Source organism: Talpa europaea (assembly GCF_964194135.1).
Source record: "Talpa europaea genome assembly, chromosome: 14".
Classification (NCBI taxonomy): domain Eukaryota; kingdom Metazoa; phylum Chordata; class Mammalia; order Eulipotyphla; family Talpidae; genus Talpa; species Talpa europaea.
Window position 1 is genome coordinate 18886602 of NC_140082.1, and position 17799 is coordinate 18904400.

At 50.0% G+C, this 17799-nt stretch overlaps 1 protein-coding gene across 1 annotated transcript in view; it reads right to left on the reverse strand.

Moving 5' to 3' along the window:
• The window catches only part of LOC311184430 (uncharacterized protein KIAA1671-like), a gene marked incomplete at both ends in the record, with an annotated part of 80953 nt that extends 64942 nt beyond the window's left edge, over positions 1 to 16011 (reverse strand). The window contains one exon of the mRNA XM_084254457.1: positions 15961 to 16011. Coding sequence (XP_084110583.1) covers positions 15961 to 16011 — 51 coding nt within the window. The remainder of the gene's footprint in view (positions 1 to 15960) is intronic.
• Between the last annotated feature and the right edge of the window lie 1788 nt (positions 16012 to 17799).

Consider the following 17799-nt stretch of genomic DNA (forward strand, 5'->3'; position numbering starts at 1 on the left):
GGTCCTACCAACAGCACCACGAGTTCTGGGCCTCAAATTTGGTTCTCAGGCTGTAAAGCACAGCCCTACTTCCTGTCTCCAAGTCTGACCTGCCTGCCAGTGAGCACTGGGACTTCAGGCAATTTGCTTCACCTCTCTTAGCTCAGTCTCCTGACCTCTTTGGAGGACTTTTGTGAGGATTAAGTGAGACAGAATTCTGGCTTTTAAGCGTCCGGGGATCACTTAGCACGTAATAAGTGCTCTGTGAATGACTGGACATAAACCTGCAAACTGTTTGCTCCCAAAACTTAGTTAATTCCCTCCCCCCACTCATGCAAGACCCCTCTCCTTCCCTCGTTACACTCAGCTGGTGACCACACCTCTTGCTTCACTCAGAGAAATCAAGGCAATCAGAAAATGATCGTGCGTCCTTGCCCCCGCCATCTGGAAGCCCACCCTGACTCTCCACCTGCCAGCACCTCTCTTGGGTCCCAATGAATGTCTCTCCCTCACTTGAGATATCATCCCTGCATCTGATTGTCCCTCTGTCCCCTGTGGCGCCCATGTCTCCCCCCTCTGCTGGGCCAGTTCCATCAGGAAAAACAGCTTCAACATAGCCCTCAAGTCAAAGGGGAACTTCTTTCCATCCCACCTCCCTCCCCTCTTGGAAACCTGGTAGCATCTCAAGAGTGACATCCCTCGCTGCTGCAGAAGCACCATGACCCACTCCCTTCTCCTGGCCAGGAGACTGCGATCTTCCTTAGTTCCTCTGCTCCTCCACCCGCCACCTCATTCCCATTCGATGGAACTCGAAACTATTGCCCAAATTAGATCCCTTCACCACTCCCATCCTGCCTCAGCACTGGATCCAAGCCCCCATTGCCTCTGGTCCTTCCCCTTCTCTCCCAGTCCAACCCTCCACACACACCTGCCAGGATGAGCCTTACAGCCCTCCACCCCATTACATTAGCCTCCACCAAAAGCACCTCCCTTGTCTCCCCCCAGGTACCAGGATAAACTCAAAAGGCTCTGCCTCGCCCCTGAGGCCCCACCTGCTCCCCTCCCTGGCTCACTACTAGGTTGGTCATGCTGGCCTTGTCAGCGGTATCACCCCCTCTAAATCATTCCCACCTCGGGACCTCAGCGCCCATGGTTGCCGCTGCCTGAAACACCTTCCCCACGATCCCTGCATGGAGGGCTATTTCCAGGCCGCTGCTCAAATGCCACCTCCTCTTAGAGGCCTTTTGGTCACACCATTCAATCTGCTGTCTTCACGCATGTATGTGTATTAATTATTCATAGATGGTCTCCTCCCCCCAGGACTTGTGCTCCACCAGGGCAGGAGCTACCAGTCATTCCACACTGATGCTCGGTGCCCAGACCAGTGCCTGATAGAGAAGGGCTCCACAAATGCTTGTTGAGTGAACAAACAGATGAAGGAGGAAATAACTACATAATTCAGACTCCACAGGGCTCAGCTTGCTCATATCCAGAATGGAGGTGACAACCCCACCACTCAGGATGCTGATGAAGGCAAACCCTAAGGCCACTGGCCCAGGAGACAGCCCCCAAAGCCTTTCTGGTTAAAGCCAGCAGGGACTCATAAAACACACTCAGAAGCCAGAATTCTGTAAGATCCGATGGTTGAAGGTCTAGCAGAGACCATATGTAAGAACAGGAGTTACTGGATTACCCAGTAGCCATGGCAACTGAAATCTTCCAGTAAGGTTCCATCTCACTTTAACTTTTCATGCAAAGATTTCTAAAGGAAATATTGAAATTCTTTTCTCTGGTGACAGTCTACAGAATAGACATTTTCACTGGGCTTATATAAAATGCAAAATATCGGATTCCTATGAGATAAACTTATTTGCAAAGAAAAAAGAGGTCTTATTTTTAAAAATGCAAGTCCAATTCTAAAAGCTAAAACCAATAATCATCAAATAGCAAATAGCATCTTTATTTATAATGGAACAGACTAATACTTGTCTAACCTTCACTAGTTCACTTAGTCATTCCACAAACATTCATTGACTACCTACCTGTTAATCAGGCCCTGTGCTGGACTCCGGGGATATTGCAGTGAAGGAGACGGAGGCCGATCCCGTCCTTCTGGAGTCTGCGGCCCAAAGGATAGACATCCATTGGAAGAACGTTTCCAGCAAGGAGGATCAGGGAGAAGAGAAAAGGTGGGATCATGTAGACCCCCCATTCACTGGCTGTGTGACTATTAGGGGGAAAGAATGTCCTGAGCTAATTCCATACAGGCTTTGTGGATGACACCCTGACTCCACAAGACACCGGGAACTACAAATCCTATGATCCCCAAAGGGAAGTTGCGAGGACCTAAGGGTGGAGTTAAGCAGCCATTTTCTCTGTTTGTAAATAAAAACCATACATGTTAGGGGGGTTGGGGCTCCCTTGGCTCCTGCTCTTGGCCAGGCAAGTTTGGTCTTGGCAGGTCTTTTGGGATTCTAGGTCGGCAGAATGGGTAGGGCACATTTAAGAATTTATCTTCCTCTTTTCTCCCTGAGTTATACATTTCCTCATTTCCCTTTCCCTTGTAAATAAACCTTTTGTTACCTTTTTGTGTGTGCCTGCAGTGTAAGTCCCTTTTAAGCACATGGGTGAGGACCCACAGTCAAGCAACTCATTTTAGAGCAGGGTTGCCCTGTAACATGACCACTCCCCTTTGAGCTTGTGATAAAATAGTGATGACAATACTATCTGATGAAGGAACTATAGAAATCCAAAGAGATGACAGGGAATTGCCTGGCACCATGTCTGGCATACAGCAAGCATTCAGAATTCTTTTTGCCTTACAGAGAAAGTAGGAACCAGCCCCCAGCTGACTCTCCTAAATAGACCTCTGGAAACCTCTCTGTGAGATTTTCCCAAAGGGCGGCCACATTCTAAAAGGCTAAAGGAGTCTGGGAGGCATCTGAGATTTCAACTTTCAAAACAAATGTGGGGGAAAGACTGGAAGATGAGGGAACTAGATTTAGCCAAGCCCTGAGCTAACTTACCCTCCCAGTTACCTGGAAACCCAACTGGGGTTGGAGTGCTGGGGATGTTTCAGGTTGTGGGCCAGGCTCAGGTGTCCAAAACACTGCTCCCTCACCCTCTTGCCCCCCACCCCAGCCCACCGGGAAAAACCCTAGTCAACCTTCACAGGATGCAGCAAGGCCACAGCTAGGCATTTCTCCCACAGAAGCAATATAGGAGGGCACCAAGAGGCCTGCCGGAGATGTCTCTGCAGCTTGTTTTGCAGGCACAGAAGAACCTGGGTGACCTATACGTCCCTTTAATGGGGACGGGCTCAGTAAACCCCATCAGGAAGGATGACACAGACCTGATGTGCTCATGGGGAAATAATCCGGGCATAAGAACACTACGTATAGCAAGGCCTGGCATGTGTTTTTAAAAATGTGTATCTATCTAGGAGGGTACAAATATATGCACCGCCACGTGTGCAGAGAATATTCCTGAAAGGTCATGCATGACACAGTCACTAGTTCTGGGGACGAGGCTGTGAACTGGAGGGGCCAGGGAGACTATTTTTCCTTAGACTACTGCTGTGCGTGGTTGTAAATATTTACCACGTCTCTGGATCACTTTTGCAATTAAAAACATAAACTGCTTATGTTAAATGCTTGTACATCATTTGCGCTAAATTTCTCCCCCTAAACTGACCCATCTTCCTTCTGGTACGTGGAGACTAAGGACCACACATTAGTGTCTGCCAGTGGGGGCAGGGAACATGGGGCACACGTCTGCACCCTCCCCCCCACAGAGCCTCAGGGCCTCGGGGGCTCATACACTGGCCCCTAAAGGAACCGGCATATATATTCACATGAGACAGCCCATTTGTCTTAAGAGCTTTCCATTTTTACCAAATTAGGAATTATTGAGCATCAACTACATGCTAGGTACACCCAGCATCTCACTCAATCGAGTCCACGAGCCTGGCTGGCTGCAGTTGTTACTGCTGGCCCTGCTCAGGTTCGCGGGTGCTGGGGTGCTGCCTGCCACAGCTCACAGCCTCTTCTCTACACAGGCGCTGGCCAGTGGTGGGAGGGCCACCCTGCGGCTCCAAGGCAGGCTCCTTCCATGATGCTAGTCGCCATCCAGAGGTGTTCCAGGCCTCAGGCGGCCTGTCCATCCTGAAATCGTGTGCATGGGAATCCCAGCCTCGGGTTCTGCTTCTGGGGAATGTGGACCCAAACCTTGCCTTCCAAAACTGATGGGAACATACAGTGCTTTAAACAGTCTGGGAATTTCCTGAAATCATATCTCTGGGGGTAGACAGCCTTAGCGTAAAGAGTTTGAAACAACAGGAGCCCCCAAAACAAAGGCTTATTACTACAGCCATTTTATAAATGAGAGACTCTAAAGCAGAAGTAAGCAATTTTGTTGTTTTTTTGTGGATGTGAATCACAGGTAGATTTGAACCCTCCTCCCTCAGACCCCAAAGTCTTGGCTCTGCTCTGGGCCTGCTACTCAGCTGTCAAGGGGTTAACAGGCCTGGCCAGCATCAGAACGAGGTGACTTTAGGGGCGGCTCAGAGAAGAAAATTCTCCCAGGCCTCACTTGCCTGGCACAAGCTGTGCAGTCGATTCTAAAATAGAACCGCTAATATGGTCAGGAAGAAGGGTCCCTGGGGGGTACTGTTCCATGGCCAGATGGCGCTGGGGCTCAGCGTGGCGCCTTGGTCCCACTCAAAGCAGGTCCAGTATGAAGCAAATATGGGAAGTGGCTCTCAGGCGGGCCCTTGGGGATTTCCTGTCCACCTGTGCAGACAGGAACAACAGGAAAAGTCTGCAGCGGGGCCAGGCAGGCGGGAGACCGAGACGGGTGAGGTCCAGCCAGTCCACCTTCCCACCCCAACCCCTTCTCAGGGATGGACACTCCTACAAAGGTCAGCACAGGAAGCACTTGCTAAACACCTGCTGTATCCCCGGCCCTGAGGAAAGAAATGAACAACATATGGGTCCTACCCTCCAAAAATTTCTTTTGGAGTCACTCATTCACATATTCAGCTCAACATGCATTTATTGAGCACCTACTGCATGCCAAGCCCTGTTCTAGGGAAACAAATAAGACATGTCTCTACCCTCAAGAAGTGTCACTTTTGTTCACTTAGTCACCCAATTCATTTAACATTTAATGAGCCCCTACTGTGTGTAAGACTGTGCTAAAAGCTAGAGACATAGATGAACAAGATAAGGTACCTGATGAAGAGGTCATTCTTTCTATTCATTCTTTCTTTCATTCAGTTCTATAAACAATTATTGAGCACTTGCTGTGCGCATGGCCCTCGGTTAAGCACTATGGATAGAAACGTGAAATAAGATACATCTGGTGAAGAGTTCACTTTAGTGGCTCATTCATTCATTCAGTGTAACATTCACTGATGGAATAAATGGGTGACAAGCACTTTATCATTTGACAGAGACACAGACATAAAGCATGGTCGCTGAGCTCAGTCTCACCCATCCATTCAGTATTCATGCATTCAGTGAAGTCAACACTTACTGGGTGTCTACTGTGTGCCTACAGATGTGCATAAGGGAGGATATATTTGTGAAGAGCTGGCATTCATCGTCATTTATGGTTCAGCTCACCAAAAGCAGATTGGGCAGCTATTGTGTGTCAGACCTGGGGAGGCAGATGACTCGAAGAACCAGCACCTGCAGGAGTACATGGTGACCTGGTTGCCCCATCAGACCACAAGTCTCCACAGATGGTTTCTTAAAAGTTCCAAGGTAGACAAGGCAGTTGGAAGTTTGCAACACGCCCTTCCCGTACAGCTGCATTGTAGAAAAGGCTGTGGTGGAGGGGACACAGCACACAGGGAGAGAGAAGCTGCTCGAAATAAACACCAAAGGGAAGAACCGGTGAGTGAGGAGGAGATGAATCAGACGTCTAAGTGAGAATTTTCAAGAACTCAAGGAATATTCTAAGTTTAGTGGAGGAAGAAAAAAAATAACATCCCACAGCTTCTGACGGTGGCATGATCAACACCACACTGCTGGCAGCCCTGTGCACTTCCCTCCATCCTGCTACCCTCTCGGGCCGAAGGCTGACAAGGAAACAACAGCTTGGCATCCACCACCTCTGGTGTCGGGGGGTGGGTTACACAGGCTCATTCACATGAAGCATTTGGCCTGCGGCACATAGTCAGTGCTCCAAAAACATTACCTGGGATGTTTACTTTAGTCCTAGTACTATTTTGAAAAGTGGTTACAAATTCATTCACAAACACACCCCAACCCTTGAAGCTGGGGGGCTTGTGATGGCGTCAACTGGCAGAGAATAGCAGAGAGAGCACGGCGTGACTTCAAGGCTGCTGCCGTCATAATGAGTAATAAAGCATCTGCCTAGTTGGCCTTGACACTCGCCCTGAGCCGCCATGTCGGGAGGAAGCCCAGGCTCTGGCAGTGGCCACAATTAGGAGCCTGGTCAACAGTCCCAGGGAAGCTGCCCCTGAAGTCAACTCATAAACACGTTAGGCTCCAGACAGGCAGGTGAAGAAGCGATGGGATGAGTCCAGCCCCAGCTGTTCAGGGCTCCCAGCTGAGATCCCAAATACTGCACCACAGTTGTCCCCACCAAGCCCTGCCTCATTTCCTGACCCACCTAATAATACAAGCATGATAAACAGAGGCTGGTTCACTGTGACAACAGATACCTAGCCCACAGGCTATGTCCTCTCTACGTCCCACCCTGTACCCCCTCTAGGACCTGGGAGGATCCACTGATTTGGAAACCATGGAACAACCTGATCAACTGCAAAGTTCTGTGTACACAGGAGCCCCAGAATCTTCCCTCAGTAATAGGACACTTGGTCCCCGTAACCAAGCCACCCCCCTTCCTCATTAGCCTGGGAGACCGTGGGCTAAAGGGCTGACCTGGACTCGGGTGGCAGGTCATCGCTTTGTTCCCAAGATGGGACTTAGGTCATGCCTCCGGGAGGGATGAACCAGAGGACAAAGGCGGCTTTCACTGGGCCCAGGCTGCCCTCGGCAAACACGGGCAGTCAGGGGCAGAGCTGGGAGCAGGTGCCCCCCACAACACACCCTTGGGAAACTGGCCAACAGGCTGGATCAGGCCCAGGCATGCTGGGGCAGCACTGGGGTCTGGCAAGGTCCTTCCTTCCCCCTCTGGGTCTTTTTCAATCACACCAAAAACAAGGGCAGGGCAGAGTACAGAGAAGCAATGAGGAAATAGAAAATTCAAAAGAATGTTAAAGGTGAAAAAAGGTATCCCTGGGATTAAAGTCAAATCATAAACATAAACTAACATAGCCAGAGCTCCAAGACAAGACAGGTGGGATGAAGGCTCAGCTCCACCACTGACCCGCTGCGTGGTCTTCTGCAAGTGGCCTAACCTCTCTGAGCATCGGTTTCTTCCCCTGTAACATAGGGGTGGCAGCATCTTCCTCCCAGGGCTGTTGTGAGGATGAAATGAAGCAACGGAAAAGGCTTTGCTTGGCTGAACTGTACTTCCACTGGGCCTCAGATTGTGACTGTGCTTAGATATACAGTCTTAAAAGAGGTGATAAAGTTAAAATGAGACTGTTAGAATGGGTGCTGATCCATCCTGACTGCTGTCCTTCAATTACAGGAAGAGGAGATTTGGACATACACAGATTCTGTGCACAGAGACAAGGTCACGTGAGAAGAAGGCAAGCCACAGAGCAAGGAGAACCAACCTGGCAGAGACCTTGATCTTGGGTTTCCAGCCCCAAGACTGTGAGAAAATACATTTCTGTTGTTTAAGGCCTTCCCCCCACCCTAGTCTGTGGTGGCTTATATCTGCACTGGCTCACTGGAATGGCAAGCGAGGGTCTCCTATTACTATATTATTTATATTATACTATATTACTATATTACATATAATTATGCCATATTACATTGATAGTTTTAGGTTGTCGGAAACATCATGACTCCCCCTCCCAAAATCCAATGTAACTATGAAACATTATGTAACATGAATATGCTTTTACTTTTTACATAAGTATGTTTAATACAAAATAGTAATATACCATTACATAGATCACATCTGCAAGCAGCTGCCCTCCCCACCTCAATTTTTGTACATATCAGGTTTCCTTTAAAAAAAAAAAAGGCAAAGTTTTTTTAAACTAATAATTTAGACCGAATTCCCTGACAACTCTCTCATGCATGCATTACTTCACCCTTGAGGCAAGAGCTGCATTGTGCCCTTTGGGGTCCTCAAATCTCCCCCTCCTCTTGTCCTACTCAGGCTCTGAGAGGCAGCCCAGGGCCCAGCCCAGAGCAGGCCCTCAACAGGGGTGAGCACAAGCCAGCTCTGAGAACAGCGAAGGCCTGCATGTCAGAAAGGAAGTGGCAGGTCCAGAGAGGGCCAGAGCATGGCACAAGGTCACACAGCCAGGATCAAATCCCAGCATCCTGGCTCCCAAGTCAGTGATTCTCAGTTAGTAGTCCAGGCTGCCTCTTACTCATCAGTTCCTCCAACACAAAACCATGTGTCCATCACATCTGAAAACTCGCAAATCCAGATCCCTTTCCAGCTCTGAAAAATCTCTTTACCCCCCAGTGACAAAAGCAGTGGCAGAACAAACAGGCAATGGCCGGCATCAAGCCCTTGATCCCTTCATTCCCAATGGTCTGAAGCCAGATTTGCTACTAAAAAAAAAAAAAAAAAAAAAAAAAAAAAACCACCAAAAGACAGGTGGAGCTGCTCTCCAAGCACCAACATGCTAGGATTTAGAAAACTCTTCCCATCCATCACTGACACACCACAAACTATCCTGATGCTAGAGCGGAAACGACCTGAGGCCAGGCGATCCCACCAAGGCTAATGTTGGGGGTTTTTCCATGACTTCTCAGCCTTTGTGGACCTTAGAACTCAGGCTACAGAGACATAAGGGACACACACCTGAGCTCTGGTGTGTAAAAAGCCCTGTCCTCGGAAACACAGTTCTGACGCCTCCCCGCTGTACGACCTTAGTCAAGTCAAGTCTCTCCCATGTGTCCTGATCTGTAAAATGGGGGTGAGCGCACCTGCCTGGATGGAGTTACCCAGCCTCAAGGGCCTAAATGTGCCCAGCGCTCTTATTAAAAAAGGCAGCCCTAGCGCTGATTTGTCAGGCAGGAGCGCCCTCTAGTGACCAGATTTGGAACTCATTCTGCCTGGGAAGGGGGCAACATCTACTGTGTGGGTCAAACAATACCCTTGGAAGGAGGGTAAGCTATGTGCCAGGGGCTCTACCTACTAGTCCCACAACAAGAGGCTGACATAAGTCCCCATTTGAGAAAGGGGGATTTCTCAAACCCAGATGAGAAAAGTGGCTAAGACAGGAAGTCACTCTTTCAAGGTCCCAAGGCAGGGAATGGTAGATTTGAATCCAGGTCTGTCTTACTCCAAAGTTCTGTTTGTTACTGATTTCCTAGAACTGGGAGATAGTGCACAGGGAAAAAACCTTAGGGAGAATCCAGTCCAGTCCTTTAGTATATCAATAAAGAAAGTGAGACCCAGAGAGGGCAAGCAGTTGTCACAGGATCACACAGCAATTACACTCTGGACTCCTGGCTCCCGGAAGTTTTGCCCAAATGCCCACCCCTCCAGAGCATCTACTCTGCATTTACCATTCCTTTAGGCAGTCACAGGATTGGCATTCTAGCTGCTCTGAGCCCTGGAATGTCTGAAATCCAGCAGTGGCTCCTTTGGGACAAGCCAGGGCTGCTAGCCTAGAAGACCTCCTCCAAGAGCAGGGTCATGTCACCCCTCGGCACAAAGTTCTGATGGCACAGCCAGTGGCTGAGGCCCACCGAGGATCAGCCAGTGGGTCCAGGCCTGGGAGCCACCAGCATCACATGTCTCTCTTTTCATTTTACATCAAGGATCAGGCAAACTAACAGGGGGGGAGATGGTCCTGCTGGGGTAGGGGGATCATAACAGATGGGAAAGTGTGGGGAGTTGTCACAATGAGCCAGGTGCCAAGGGTGCTGGCCTTGGTCCAACTGAATATTCATAAACCCTACAGTGGAACACAGCAGAGCTGTCTGAGCTTAAAAGGCTATAAATGCCTCTTTCTGCAGTTCAGAAATGCTGGGATATGTCTAAGGAGCTAGAGAATCTCATAACATGAGCTTGGTGATTTAACCTTCGTGAGAGGGCCTTTAAGATCCCCTCCCAAGCATCCAACAAAACCTTGAGACCTGGGAGGGCAGGTGATCAGGGAAGAGGCTTGGGAAAGGATGGGGCATGTGCAATGACACTGGCATTGATAGATATGTCAAACCCAACAATTCCAAAGCCGAATCCCCATGTGTCCCACAGGACTTAATCCTCCAGCAGTTTTCCTGATGGGAGTGGGAGGCAGCTCTATGCAACCAACCAAGTCAGAGTGTGACAGTCATTTATAGCTGTCACCTTCTAGTACGAGGCAAAGCTTTTTGAGTGGCCCTGTGCATGAGGCCCTGCAAACCCAGGCCCAGTCATCTCCCCTCACTCACTGCTCCAGCCACCCTGGCCTTCTTCCTGTTCTATAAAGTGCCCTGTGCACACTCAGGCCTCAGGGCCTTTGCACTGGTGGCTCTCTCTTCCCTATTCCCTCTCCCCTTTCAAAGTCTGTTCAAATGCTGTCTTCTCAGGAAGGCCATGTAGTCCAGCCCTTCCAAATCCTCTTAGCCTTCTTACCTACTTACTCCCTTCTCCCCACAGCCCCACCTTCTGACACTCCACATCGTGATCTTAGGTAACACGCCCATTGTCTGCTGCCTGAACCCCCTCACTGGAATACTAGTCCCCGAGGCAGATATCTATACCTTCTGGTGTATCCCAAGTTCTCAAAGAGGGCCTGGCACACGTGGCTAACTGGACTGAATTGAGGACGACACACTCAGTGTCTAGCATGGGATCAGCTGCTGACATTTTTTCAGTACTTACTATGGGCCAACTCTGCTTTGTTTCATCGAAACTCGGGACCTTCCATGAGGGAGGTGCTCTCATTATTTCCATTCTACAGATGGCAAAACTGACTTTCAGGGTGGTGAAGAGAACTGCTTGAGACCCCACACTCCACTGGTAAGCAGCTAGGTGGGAATCAGAAACCGGGACAGCCTGACTCCAGGCCCTGCTCTCTGCTCTAGATGCCCACGACCCTCGTCAGATGCAAACCTCTCCAGATACAAGTTGTCCTATCCCCAAACCTCAGGCCCAACTCAAGCAGCACAGAAACATCCAGTTCTTCCAGTTCAGCCACAGACCAGTCAAAGGCTAAACCAGACCATTAGCATAAACTGAAGCCACAAGACTTGAATCAAGAGCTAGTCAACCTCAAGCTGGCAACAGTAATCACTGGCTGGTGCTGCTGGGCCCAGGCACCACACGAAAGCCCACAGCCACTCCACACAGGGGGTCAGTGGTGGCCCATCAGCCATGAAGCACCTACTATGTGCCAAGCACAGCACAGGGGCTGGGGCCTCAGCGGTGAAGAGACCAGCAGTCTCTGGCTTGAGGGAAGCTGTGTGCAGTCACACCCCAAGTTCAAATCCCAGCTCTGCCCTTACTGGCTGTGTAATATCAGGTGGGGACTCAAACTCTGAGATTCTGTTTTCTCTTCTGTAAAGTAATAATCCCCCCCTCTTGGGGTTATTGTGAGAACTGCTCTTGATGCCACGTGTGGAAGTGCTGGAGGAAGAGAGAACAATGCGTGCTGTTGTCTCGCGGCTGTTAGTATTATTCCTGGAGGTGACGACAGGCTGAGTGTGGGATAAAGCGAAATAAACAAGTAGCTCTCTTTCTGAGGGAAGAACAGCCAAACCAACCACATTTAGACATTTTTCCACAGATAAAAAGGGGGGGCATGAAGTCAAACATGAGATGAAACTCAACCACAATGAAAAACAAATTGGCTTTCCCATCATTCCATGGAGACTGAGCCATGGAACCCGCAGACCCATAGATCCTGGTGAGGAGGCATCCGAGAAGGAGGTCATGGGACCCCAGCCACCAGCACAAGCGGCCTCCTTGGTCTCAGTCTCCATGTCAGAGAGCATCTTCCTGGAGAAGGCAGAAGTTATACCCAGCGACCCCCCTCGCTGTGGTGACATGAAGGGAGGAAGGAGCCCAGGTAGGAGTCAGCCTCCAGGCTCACCAGCCAGCTGGAGCAAAGCTTGAGATGAATAAAAAGCTTTCGATAAGCTGGCAGGTCACCTCCAGCCTCTGGGCCTCAGTTTCCCCAAGTGAGAAACCAGAAGATCAGACTCCACAGACATAGAGGGAGACCAGGCTCAAATCTAGGCTCTGACACTTCCTAGCAGGGAGACCTCGAATGGCAGCTTAACCTCTCTGGGCCTCAGTTTCCCTAGTTGTGAGTTAGGATAATAATGAGATCTAGTCAGAGGATTCTTATGATGATATAATGAGACACCCATGAGAGGCATTTCACACAGGCCTGGATGCTGCAAGTGCTTGGTGGAAATGGTGGTGGTAAGGGAGGCCATCACATGCTGTAACTGACAAGTGAAAGAGACCAGCTTGGTGCCAATGCCCCAGCAAGGCCACTGTCTAGTCAGGTTACCCCAGCAACAAAAGAGATTAAGTGACTCAAAACAGCTATGGCAGGCGTAGCCACCAGCTACAATTACTAATGATTTGAAACAGAAACTTGATCTCCCTCCCCCACTTCCCAGCTGATGCTGGGCCAGCGACACCTGATGGCAGTGGGTGGGGGGAGACGTGAGGGGAAGTTTCTCCCCCCAGACTCAGCCAACAACAGGAAGCCACCGATATCCCATTATAACTAATGACAACTTTGTAGACACCGGCTGCAGCCCACGCGTGGCCCCTTCTAAGAAGCTGATTTAGGAAATAACCTGAAAGGCAAGTAAGATTTAAGGCTGAGAACAGGGATCACTACGTTGCACCTACAGTGAGAGCCCAAGTGTCCAATGGCAGGAGAAGAGCTAATAAATCAAGGTCGATGACAGGTGGATGACACTCAGTTGCCGTTAAACAGAGTTTTACCAAGTGTTTTTAAATGAGATGAGGAAATGTTCATGTTGTCAGTGGACAGAGGAAAGAGGTGTGCACCCAGCAGCAGCTAGGCCCAAAGGCTATGGATTTTCCACATCTCAGGCATTCTTGGGAGCTCAAGATTTTTTAGCTAACCATTCCAGACAGAGCTAATCCTGCCACCATGTCTGCAGTGGCTCAGAAGGCCCTAGAAATTATGGGTAAATTGAAAAGCCAGCAGCAAGACCCCATAGCTCCTCGATTCTCTAGGGCCTGGTCACCCACAGGGGGCAAGTGACAGAGTAGAATCTCTCTCGGCATCACAGCATACCTCCTAAATCACCTCAACCCCACCTCTTCATGATCCAGATGGGGAAACTGAGGCACCAAGAGCAGACATTTGTCCAAGGTCTTATTAAGAGTTAGGGCAAAGTGAGATGAGGACGTGTTTTTCTGTGTCGCCCCAAGGCTGCTCCTGTGAGGCTGAGAGCCTCCCCCATCCTCCCACCAGCCATCGGTCAGGCTGAGCTCATGCCGTTTCCCAGAACCCGCCATGGGCCTGTTCACTGGCCTTTCTCACACCTGCCACCGACCTTTCCAAGTGCTGTTCCTCTGCCTGATGCACTTTTCCCCAGCCCTACCTGGGCATCACCTGCTAGCTTCTACACAGGGCTCAGCATCCTCGGGAGGCTCTCCTGGATGCCCCATCCCAGATGAGGCCATGTGCCCCATGGTCTGTATATCACCCTGTCCTCACACACACATGGACCTTGCTCCAATTCCTTGGGCAGAGGCCATGTCACCACCAGGCTGCAAGGTCCATGAGGTCAGGAGGCTGTGTCTGTCTTCTTGCCCCTGCAATCCGAGTGTCTGAGCTCAGCTCGAAACTGCTGCTGGTAAATATGTGTTGAATGAACATATGATGGTAACTGTGTTGATGTGCCCGGTGCCCACGCTGAGCCTCAAGTTCCTGGGGATGGTGGACTGTAGCTTAGTCACCTGTGAATCTCAATTCTGACACCCATGCCAATGTGTGTGCTTTTCTGCAACATAATTCTCCTACACCAGCTGAATTCGGACACTCTTTACCTGGGGAAGCCCCAGATTCCACAGGCTGAGGGCTCAGACCCACAAGACTGCCTCCCACCCACAACCACACACACTTCAGATGCCAATCATAGGCCCCGTTTGCCACCTGTGATCCTGACTGATGCTATAAACCAGAAGTTCCCACAACTCCCTCCTTAGGAGAAACTAATTTGCTAGAAAGCCTCACAGCTGATAGGACTGAGAGAAACATCTTGCTTATTATAAAAGGAGAGAACAGGGAGGGAAGTGACGCAGAGATTAAGGCACCTGGGAAAGGCGGGGAACTTCCCCAGTCTCCCAACCACCATTCCCCTAGTACCTCCACGTCTTCACCAGCACAAGCTCCCTGAACTCCCATCTTTTAAAGTTTTCATGAAGGCCTCACTACATATGCACAATTGATCATATCCCTGGTCACCAACAATCAGTTCAACTTCCAACCCTTAGTTCCAGGCCGGGTCCCCCTGGCAAGCAGCACCCCTCCTTGGGGCCTTTGAAAAAAATCACCTCATTCACTTGAACCAGGGTATGGCTGAGAGGGGTTCTCTGTTATCAATGTCAAGACACTATTATCATTTAGGAAATTCCAAGCATTTTAGGAGCTCTGTGGCAGGAACAGAGGGGCAAAGACCAAGTAGATGTTTCTTACTCTAAGTCACAGGCTCGCAGCATCCCTGTCTCCAAACCCAGAGTCTGATGTGCCAAGATCATCAGGCCCTTTAGATGGCAGAGCTCGTAAGCACCAATGACCATGAGTTACTTATCTTCTTCCATGTCATCTTCAGGACTCTCTAAGCTTTCTACCATGTTCGCATATTATTTTTAGAACTAAAAAACAAATATGAAGATAAAAGCAGTACAAGCAGCCTTGTGTGTGTAATATGATGGTGTCCAAAGGCCCAAGTTGAAAAGGTGTGGACCAGGTGGTCTTAGACTTTGAACTGCTCCGGGGCTCAGAGGGAGGGCAGGCGGGAAAAGCCAGCTGCAGGAGAACATTTCCTAACATATTTTTAGGAGCACAGGAAAATTCCCTGGGGTTAGAAGGCATCTAAAGTATTTGCAAACATTCAGCAGGGGGAAAAACAATTCCCAAGTCTTTCCCTTCAGGGCATTCTCAACTCAACAAGGAATTTTCTAGAAAACTCAAGGTTCACCTGTGGTGGTTCCCCTCTAAGTCCTTCCATTCACAGAGCCCTGATGGATGGCACAAAACCCACCGTCATCTACACCCACAGTCACAGACAAGGAAACTGAGGCTCAGGACAGGGAATCAAGTTACCCAGACACACACAGCAGGTGTGTCTCAGCATCAAAACAAGACTTGAAAAGCACTGTATATATCTCTAGGCATGGTTTTCCAGACGTTGGCATTTCACCAGGAAAAACTTTGGTTTTTTCCTCTTACATAGAGGAATGAATGCAATGTGAGGATTTCAACTTTCTACTTTTGCTTTGTAAGTGCACTGTGAAGAAAACCAAAATCTACTCTTTTCATCTCATGAAAGACAGGATATTTCCCCACAGACACAAAGACAAGAGGGATCTAGTTTCAGAAGAAAGAATAGTCGTTTCAATCAAAGAAATGTCGCTTTCTGAAGATTCACTAGTCTGCCCTTGTTTTTCTCGTTTCTCCGAGGAGAGGAACAGAGGCGGTTTTTGAGGGCTCTGGGGAACCCCCAGTCTCCACCGTAGCTCAGGGCTTCCTGCTTCTCCTCCAGCTGCTTGTGTCCCAAACCAAAACCGGTCTCTTTCCCCAACACACCCCCTTGTTGAAACAGCCAGCATTACTTAAAGAAAACCGATGCCGCTAGCCAGACAGAGCCAAAGAGCAAACTGGGCGTGAAGCAGACAAGGGGGGGAAGACAGGTCGGCGGCTGCACTCACCCAGAGGTACTGTAAGAGCTTCACCAGGCTGGGGCAATAGTAATATTCCATTTCTGGTGCCCCGGGTTATGCTGCAAGCACAGTCCACACTTCCAGTTTTCCTCTGGAGGGGGCAGCTCTTCCCGCTCAGCTTGTCACCCGGAGTCGACTTCAAGACAGCATGAATCATTCAGAGAGTGGCTCGCAGCCAGGAGGCCAGACAGCCCAGCTCACCGCCTGGGCCGCCTCTGGGGCGGGGAAGCCACTGCTCTGGTCTCACCGCCAGCCCTGCTTGCAGCATCTCTGGAGGCTGGTCCAGCTGGGTGGGGCCAGGGGTGGCTCCTCCCAAACCCAGATGAGTTGTTGGGGTCCTCCCTCCCCGCGTGCTCTGGGCATGGGGTTCTCAACAGCAGGACAGAACAGGAAGGGGCGAGTGTGTGTGTGTGTGTTTTACCCAAAGTTGTGCTTCTGCTTGTATATGAGGGTGTGCAAATGTTGAAAAAATGTGTGTGTGTGAGTGTGAATACGTAACCACAAGAGGGTGTGTTTCATCTTTCCAAACCACACATGGAGAAGCAAGCCCCTGTCTCCTTACTTGGAAATGAAATAAATCTACTCGGGGTCCCACTGCTGCACACAGCCTCTCTGATTTCAGCCAAGTGCCTTCTGACTCACCTACGTTTCTGAGTAGCCCTAGAAGAGGGCCTGGTTGTCCATCTCACAGAAAGGAAAACAAGCCCAGAGACATTGAGGGACATGGTCAGGGTCACACAGCAAGTCGGAAACCAAGTCAAAGCTGGAGCCCACAAGTCCAGGTTTCAGGGGGTAGGGTAGGGCCCGTTGCGGGAGGAGTAATGAGGAAGGGAGAGATGGCTCCCAGAGTCACCATCTGCCAGCGTGGGGGACATGAATTTTCAGCGATTAAGTGGAAATCCTAACTTATGTGAGGCTGACCCAAAGGTGACCTTGCTTCACAAGAGCATGACCTTCGCAAGTCATTCCATCCTCAGTTACCTCTTCTGTAAAATGGAATGGTGCATTCAGAGTTTCGTGGATTCAGTGATAATACCAAAATGATAATATCACTCAGTAAAATGACACCAAAACATCTAGTTTAGTTCCCAATGGGCTTCCAAGGGAAGGGAGTCATCTCACGGGGCAAATAAGGAAACTGAGGCTCAGAGAGGCAAAGGGGGCTGCCTGCAGTGAGTGGTTAAGCAGTGGGGCAACCCCAGAGTTCCTTGCTCAAGACCATGCTCAAGACCACCTCCCCATCAGTCCAGGTAGAACCAGATGCAGGTAAACAGTGAATGTTCCTGATGAGTAGACAGAGAGACAGACACCATCCAGTCACAACCCAGAACCCACAGGGCAGCAGACAGGAAACCCACTCCATCAACAGGGGAGAGCTGGCTCGTCAGCTTGAAGAAACCACAGTAAACTTCAAAGCTCTTCAAATGCAGGCCTGTGGCTTCCTTGATCTCAGTGCCTCACATCCGGCAATGGGTTCCAGCCGCCACTGCCCGACTGATGGTCAACAGAGGGCTGGTCCCCTTCTGAGGGCACAATTGCTGGAACAGCCAAAGGTGCAGCCAGGGAGAGTGACACTGACTGGCCAACAGTGTATCTGGAAGGCCAGGTCCAGCTCACTGACTGATGCAGCCGGAAGGTGGAGTCATGCTCCTTGATTAACTTGCTACCTTCAACTAGCACACCTGTCCTGCTGTGTGACTGACTGACAGTACAGCTGAACACCGGGTCCTGCTGGCGGCGGACAGGCTGACAGCGCAGTGATGGTGGTCCCAGCTGGTGGTTCAGCCAGAGGGCTGGCTTGTGACTGACAAAGGGCCACCTCAGGGC